The sequence below is a fragment of the Antedon mediterranea genome, chromosome 1 (assembly GCF_964355755.1).
Source record: "Antedon mediterranea chromosome 1, ecAntMedi1.1, whole genome shotgun sequence".
Taxonomy (NCBI): Eukaryota; Metazoa; Echinodermata; class Crinoidea; order Comatulida; family Antedonidae; genus Antedon; species Antedon mediterranea.
Window position 1 is genome coordinate 33072219 of NC_092670.1, and position 8489 is coordinate 33080707.

The 8489-nt window shown below is 38.9% G+C and overlaps 1 protein-coding gene across 1 annotated transcript; it reads right to left on the reverse strand.

The window, feature by feature from the left end:
* Window positions 1-230: 230 nt before the first annotated feature.
* On the reverse strand, window positions 231-884 carry LOC140044293 (ATP-dependent DNA helicase pif1-like). Its single transcript, XM_072088774.1, has one exon. It carries the CDS (start codon window positions 882-884, stop codon window positions 231-233), a length of 654 nt encoding a protein of 217 aa, XP_071944875.1.
* Between the last annotated feature and the right edge of the window lie 7605 nt (window positions 885-8489).

Below are 8489 nucleotides of genomic sequence, written 5' to 3' on the forward strand. Positions count from 1 at the left end.
AAACTCGATTTTCTCAATAGGGGTAACATGAATACCAGGATACTGTTGTTGCAAACTACCATATTTGAAGCGTCTTTCTTTTCCAACTTTTTCATCGTTGAAATGAACTAGAATTGTTTTGACTCTGCCTTTCTGGTCAAAAATAAAACTAACAACTTCCCCCATTGCTCCATTTGTTAAACAATCAATTACATCGACATTGTATGTCAACATAACCTTTGCCCCTTTTTTTAGTTGTAGATGCTTTTGAAGGGGAGTGTTGAAAATAGAACCATCATTGGATGTTTTGAACTGCAGATTTGTGCAGGAATCTCTATTAACTGCTCTTGCACTTCTTCCAATTTGGTGTTGTTTATAGTATTTACATCTTTGTTTGTACATGTTACAAAAAGGGCATCTTTTGGAATGTCAGGGTGGTTTAAAGGTCTTACCCTTTCTTGCAGTAAGGTGATATCATTTTCATTCTGACTTCCAGTCCTTACTCTGTTTAACAGATCAGCATAGACATGATCTTCACCTTGCCTGTGATTAGTTAACAGATGAATTACTCTGAAGGTATTCCATAGTGATTCTATGTAGAAAGAGGCGTGGTAGTCGGATGATATAGGCAAATCAAACACATATTTTCCCATTACAGGCTTCAACTGCAGAATATCACCAAACAATAGGACTGCACATCCTCCAAAAGCCTCTTTTGAAGCTTCCATCAATTCGCGTAGACGAAGGTCAATTTGGTAGAGCATGTCGGCCTTCAACATACTGAATTCATCAATGATGATCATTTTCAGAAGTTTCAGCTGATCTCTCTTTTTGTCTCGTAATTTGTCTGGTAAAGATAAAAACTGATTGTTGAATGGGAAATTGAAGGCACTATGCAGTGTCATTCCATCAATGTTTGCTGCCGCTGTTCCAGTAAATGAGAGTGGAAGAACATAAGGATTGTCAGTATTATCTCCAGATTATCTTAAGAGTTTCTCCATTAACTGCACTACCACATGAATGACGGAGCTTTTTCCAGCACCAGCTCCACCTTGGATTATAAATAAGATTGTTGCTGGTTCTTTTCTGGAGATAATTGTTTCTTTGATGTATTGCATTACTTTATTAACCACTAGTCTTTGTGCATCATCCATTTGTCGAATGAGTGGAAAGAGAGTGTTATCTGAGCTTGGTGTAACTCTCTTGAATAATCCAGTTGATGGAGTGGGGTCCTCAGTTTCAAAAAGGCCTTCAAAATCCTTTGCTGCATACTCAGGATTATCTTCAAGCCCAATTTCCTCACATTCAGCTTTATCTTGCTCATTTTGGGGATCAAGGACATCCCCAATGTCCTTCCTCATTTCTTGCGCTGATTCCATACCTTTTTCAACATTTTCTAAGTACGGCATTAACATTTTTTTCACCTTGTAAAATTCTGATTGACTAAACGTTTTTTGACAGGCATTTAGGTCCTCTTTTTCTTGTTCAAGAGTGTAGCTTGGACCATCCATGGGATTGTTTGTATGTGGATGGAACAACTGAAGTTCAGAGAAAAGATGTTCATGGAGGTTTTTGCTTTCTTGAATTTGTGAAAACGAAGGACAAGCTCTCTTCTTAACTTGACAAAAGATGGCTCATCATGTTGAGTGTTTTTGATCCTGATGTATATAGGAAGATTATTGATTTTCTCATTCTCTTTTATTCTTTCAGTGATGATGATGTTGTTTATGATTAAATTTTCATTTATGTCATACATCTTTGAGGACTCCAATTGCTTGTAGTTGAAGGATTTTGGGACAGTCCTAACGGACTTGTATGGCTTAACAAATTGAGCATAGCATAGATCTTTAATCTCAGGTTGCAAATTACAATCTCTTCTTGGATACTTTTCATACATTGAAGCCTTTTCTTGATATTTTCCTTCACGACCTTCTACTTCAATGAGATTTTTACCATCAACTTGAGCATCATCATCAATTCTTTTCAGAAAATGACTAGGATTAAATCCAGTAGGGGCAAAGACTGCCTCAATATTTGAGTCCTTCAGATGCATGTGTGGGAGAAGTCTGTAGTAAGCTTCACTTTCCCCCATTTGTCTGTGTGTAAGAAACACTGAAGCAACCGTTTTCAATTTGGTCCTTAAATCCTCATTTTCGGCATCTTTTAGAGCATTAATGAGCATATCCATGGTTCCAGAGTCATCCTTGGAATAGTAGTCACTTATGTATGTAATGATAGCATAAAAGTCAAGGCACAACTGAATGTCCATGTTTCCATTCTATGTAGATATCCATTCAGCATTGTAGCTGTTGACCATAATTTCAGCAACATCTCTTTTATAGAAAGGCATGTATCCACGATTGTTGACAGATAAAGCATTTTCATATTCCTCCAATTTGGAGCATACATCAGAAAACTTTTCAATTGAAAAGTTATCTTGTTCAAGAATGAATTCAATTCTCTTTTCTAACAGCTCATCAATTTTAATTTTGTTGTTTGCCATTGCATCATGTACAGCTTTGATTTGAATAACATCTGCCATGCCATTTTCCTTGATTTTTCCTTGAAAATGATGATGTAAATTAGCTGGAACAGAACAGTGTTTGTTGTTATATTCTGCATTTTGAATAATCTGGCTTATTCTCCATTTGTCTTTGTCAAGATTAACAAGTGTTTGTAGTTCTTTCTGTTTGTGTGAACACACTTTTTTCATCTTATCATCATCCTCTAGGATCTCTTTTACGGCATCTAAGACTGTTTTGTACCTTGTCATTTTTGAGTTTTTCTCTTCTTCACTGTTAAAAGCATAATTAGAGGGTGAACTTATCAAAGTTTTTCGTGTTGGAAACTTAGGAAAGTTGAATCTGCAAGTTGTTCCATACTTTCGGCAGGCTTTATTAGTATGGTGATGAACTTGCACTTCTTTCACTATTTCAGACACAGAGGAATCTCTCAGTGACACAGATATAGCATGATCCGCTATCATTGCCATAGAATCTTTGTGTTGATCAGACAGTTCACTGTTGGATCTTATCAGTGTTTTGGCTTGTTTGAAATTTTCAACATGCTGTTTTGGAATCTGGGTTACTTTGTTCCAGTCCACCCATAAAACTCCATGTGTATGTGGAGGTCCTCTGAACTGGAATTCAATTCTGTAGTTGTAGTGGTCAATTGGCAGCAGTGCATGTTTGCTCATGACAATATGCTTAATGAACATTTTTAGCCGATGATTGAAGTTTAAAGTTGAGTTTAACAAGTTTGTTCTAATCATGCTGTGTTTGGTAGGATACGCTTTCAGGAAGTCATCCAAGGATTGTCCATCAACGGTTATCTCTTCCTCACAATGTTTGTTTTCATAGACTAAGTTGTGACCATCTAATATGGATGTAAAGTTTTCAGGCCACCTTATATCAGCACAAGATAATGTAAAGAACATGTCAAAAGGTCCAAGATTTTCAACTTTTGCGTTCAGCTCATATCTTGCATTTTGCCAGTATTTTGGAGTGTTTTTTATTCCATCAAGAACCATGTGTGGATCATCTAATGTGTAGGTTAATTGACCACTACTAGAGAGTCTCTTGTTTCCTCTTTGAAAGGCCAAACTGATATTGTTGTTGATTTGTTTCTTTTCAAAATAGGCATTAGCTGCAAAGATATAAGCTGGATCATTTGCAAATCTGGGGTAATAATTCATTGCCCTTTGAGTGAAGTAAACTGGATCTCTGAGCTTAACTTGTCTTTCCTCATTTTTATCATTTCTCCCATTAGGAAAATGAGTTGGAAATGATAAAGCTTCCCAGTTTTCAGGAAAATCTGTAAAAATTTTTCCCTCTCCTGGGGCTAAGACAAGAGGTTTGTAATCATCAACTTTATTTTTAGCGCTGATTTCTGGCATATTTTCCCCAAAGCAACTGCTGGAGTTATAAATGAATTGGTGTTTCCTGATGGAGTCTTTTTCAATGAATTCTTTTTCTTCTTTATTTTCCTGTTCATCTTGGCCATCTGACACTTTCTAATAGCCTCCACTAGGGTTCTGGTCACTGTCATCTTGATTGTCACACTTAGGCTCAAACAATTCTTTTTCAAATGAATCCATATCACTGAAAGCCTCTTCTGCATGAAGATTTTCTTTACTGGCATCTTTTTCACTTACTGATGAGAAGAGAAAGTTTTCATCATCTGCCTCATGACATTTCTTTGTGTATTCTTCAAGATTTGCATTTACATCCTGATAGAAACGATTTCCCATGTTTTTCATTCTTTCAATGAATTTAATGATTTTTTCACAGTTAACATATTCCTGCTTATGAGTGTTTTTCATGCTCTTTTTTCTTTTCAGCTGCACTGGTATAACATGAGCCTCTTTTGGAGTTTGAGGGAGGTGTTCAATTGTGTGGCTTATTTCCTCTTCTGGTATAGGCACACTGACAGTTTTGTCAATCATTGCATTCCACCTACTTTTTGGCAAAAGTTTTATCTTTTGAAAGATTAGGTTCCGAGCAAGCAGCTGGTTTTCCAAATCTTTTAATTTCAACTCGGGATGATTGCTGATGTCTACTAATTGTAAATTGTTTTGATTGGACATCGGAGCCATTTTGCCTTTTATCATATATGTATGGCAAGTGAAACAAATAAAGTCAGAACTTTGATAATCAGGAGAGTTAAGTTTGTGAGGACGGGGCATTTTCTTTCTTATTATTGGTCCAAGGCATTTCTCTTTATATCCGGGATGATGTTCTTCTAGCTCAGATTCCCAATCACTTCTTAAGGCATGAACACCATTCTTGTATAACTTGCGGTGACATGAAATGCATATGTATGTCCTACCATCTCGAATTGATTCAAGAAATGCTTGTTTCCGTTTGAATGCTGAATCAGCACTTTTCAGTCTACCTTTTTGTTTTTCATCTCCACGTTTCAACTTGAATGACTGTTCATCCTTTTGTATCTTTCTGTCTCTCTTTCATTTTGCTTTTCTTCTGCCCTTTTTTGCTTAAAAGCTGTTTCATTTTTTTGTCTTTTACAATCTCTTTCACTTTGCTTTTCTTCTGCCCTTTTTTGCTTAAAAGCTGTTTTATTTTTTTGTCTCTCAGATTCTCTTTGCTTATGTTTTTCTTCTGCTAGTTTTTGTTTAAACAGAGTTTCATTCTTCTGTCTCTCAGATTCTCTTTGCTTGTGTTTTTCTTCTGCTAGTTTCTGTTTAAACAGAGTTTCATTCTTCTGACTCTTTGAAACTCTTTCACTTTGCTTTTCTTCTGCCCTTTTTTGCTTAAAAGCTGTTTTATTTTTCTGTCTCTCAGATTCTCTTTGCTTATGTTTTTCTTCTGCTAGTTTCTGTTTAAACAGAGTTTCATTCTTCTGTCTCTCAAATTCTCTTTGCGTATGTTTTTCTTCTGCTAGTTTCTGTTTAAACAAAGTTTCATTCCTCTGACTCTTTGAAACTCTTTCACTTTGCTTTTCTTCTGCCCTTTTTTGCTTAAAAGCTGTTTTATTTTTCTGTCTCTCAGATTCTCTTTGCTTATGTTTTTCTTCTGCTAGTTTCTGTTTAAACAACGTTTCATTCTTCTGTCTCTCAGATTCTCTTTGCTTATGTTTTCCTTCTGCTTACAAATGATTGTAAGTCAAATAATACAAAAACTGAGATTATTAAATATGCAGACGACACTGCTCTGATTGGTTATCTGGATTCAAAAGATGATTCAATGACAGGCTTCTTAGACAGTATTAATATTTTTCACAAATGGTGTAAAGATAATTTTTTAGATCTAAATATAAATAAAACTAAAGAGATGGTTTTTGATTTTCGGAAGAAGATAAACTACCTTCCCAAGATCAAAATCAATGGTGAGACCATTCCGGAAGTTAAAACTTACAAATATTTAGGGGTTGAAATTGATAATAAACTTAAATTTGATGCAAATAGTAGGTGCATATACAATAAATTACAAAAACGTCTCTTCTTTCTACGCAAATTAAACTCTTTTAAGATTGACCGTACTATTTTACAACTTTTTTATACTTCTATCTTAAATAGCGTACTTAGTTTTTGCCTAATATGTTATTATGGTAATTCACGTTTTAAAGATAGACTTTTACTTAATAAAATAGTTAAACAAGGCAGCAGAATAGTAGGCTCTGAACAAATTCAACCTGAAGTTTTATATAAGGAATTAGTAATTAAAAAATTGAAAATTATTTTAAAAGACCACGCTCATCCTCTGCACTATAAATTTAACAAAAGTCAACGTTGTGACAGACTCCTTCAAAGAAAAATTAAAACAAATAGATATGGCAATTCATTCGTACCTGCCGCTATACGATTATATGATGAATGATAATATCATTCATTATATAATCGTATAATCGTATTTTATGCGCTAGTTTTATTTTTTGTAGTATTTTAAATCGACTTTTTAGGATTTTATATGTATATTTTGTATGGCTTTTTTTTTTTTTTTTTATCGTATTTTATATTTTATGTACTGTATCCATTTTATATTTGTATGTACTGTACTTTTGAAAAGGCCAACAGAGTTTCCCCATGGGGATAATAAAGTTTTAATTGAATTGAATTGAATTGAATTGCTAGTTTCTGTTTAAACAAAGTCTATATCGTGCCTAGCTTACCTGGATAAACCAACATAAGCCTCTCTCTCCGTCGAGAGGTAAACATTACGAAAAGAAGAACATTAATAACATTAATTTTTCCCCACCCCCGTCGGATAATGGATCAGTCCGCCACCAGTACGCCCTCAAGTGAGACACACCCACTTATCATCGTCATCATTTCTTTTCGTAACGTCGTTGTGTACGTACGTCTTTTTCTGAACACATTCCTGGAATTCCTGAGGAATTTGCGATAAAGACTTTTATACTGTAGACTGGAAGAGAAGAATAGAGCAAGAAAACGAAGCTAAGTGTAGTAGATCGTTATCTTGTGGTTGGATACGTTTAGAATCGTTACCCTTGGCTAGTTGCCAGGAGTTAAAATTTAGCGTTGTAAGCCGTTATCCAGTGTGTTTCACCTGGATAGAAATACTGGAAGATATTTTGTTGTTCGTTAGGCTAGTGGGTAGAAGTAGGTCTGTTAGATCACCATGCCTAAGCAGGAGTGTGTTAAATGTAGGGGTCCCCACTCTACCGTGAAGTGGGACCGCCACTTGGAGTGCATACATTGCCGCACGTGTACCGAGTTGTCGCCGTGCGATGTTTGTGTCCGCTGGACACCGTCCAAGTTCAAATCGCTCCCTAAGCCTAAGGAGCGCACGGAAGCTGTACCACCTCCGGAGGTGGGTACCGCCGATACGGCAGGCCCTCCTGCCGTCGCGCCGGAAGTTAGCCTTCCAGATATGCCTGCACCGGCTGCGGCCTCTGCGGTTCCGGGGGTGAATGAGATTTCTCCGGGGTTACTGCAAGCCATTGTTGCAGCTGTGAGAGCTCTGCCGAGGGATGAGCCTGAGGTACCCTCTCAGATTAGACTTCCTCCCCATATTCCATACATTGATGTTGGCCCACAGCAGACCTCGTTTTTCGATGGTTCGTCCGTCCGGCAAAGGGATTACGATAGTGACAGGACGATGGCCTCGCTCTCTGACGATGATAGAGATAGCTTACGAGAGCAGGCCGGGCCAGGGGAGGAAGGTCTGCAGGCGCTAGTTATGCGGACGGTCCCCGCGGTGCTGTCCTTTCTCGGCGTCGATTTCACGTATCGAGAGCCTAAGCATACTCCTTCGTCTAAGCGGTTTTCCACTTTTGGCGTACGCACGCCCTTTAAGAAGGTATCTTCGTGCCCGGTTACGCCTCTCGATCCAGAACTTGTGGAACGTGTGGAGCTGATCGCTAAGGAGTCCAAGATTCGTAGGCCTATGCCTTATAGCCTGTCATCGGCTTTTCCGGTGCCGCAGAAACAATTCGAACTGTACATCGCGGCGCCGAGCGTCCCGGAGGCAGCGAAGGAACGGGTCCGTGAGGACCAGAACCTGGACCCGTCCAGGACTAATTTTTTGAAGCCTTCGGAATCCCGGACAGAGGATGTCCTTACGTCCGTCGACAGGGCCGCACGCGAGACGCTTAGAGCCGCCTCTATGGCCGGGTACTTGCTATCCTTTCTGGCTGATCCAGAACATCCGCCTCAGGGCGATTCGGACGTGATAGCTCTACTACAGCAGATCATGGGCCTGGTTGTTGATCAACAGGCAACGATCTCATTATCTGCGGCCGCGGCCCGTCGCGTTAACGTCTTGGGTGCAACTGACATCGCACCGACCGATTTCCGTAGGTTTACTACGTCTGACTCCTTCGGGGCGCAGGACTTGTTCTTTGGCTCCTTCTCACAGAAGGAGGATAAATGGGCTCGTGAGAGGGAAGCTCGTCGGGAGACAAGAGCGCGCTTCCCGCAAAAACGCCGAGCTAGCAATTCACGCTCAAGGACAGCCGCACGACCGCCGCCTGTCCCTGCTGCTCCTCAGCAGATGCAGCCTCCCCCGCCGCCACCGGCTCAGCCTATGCAA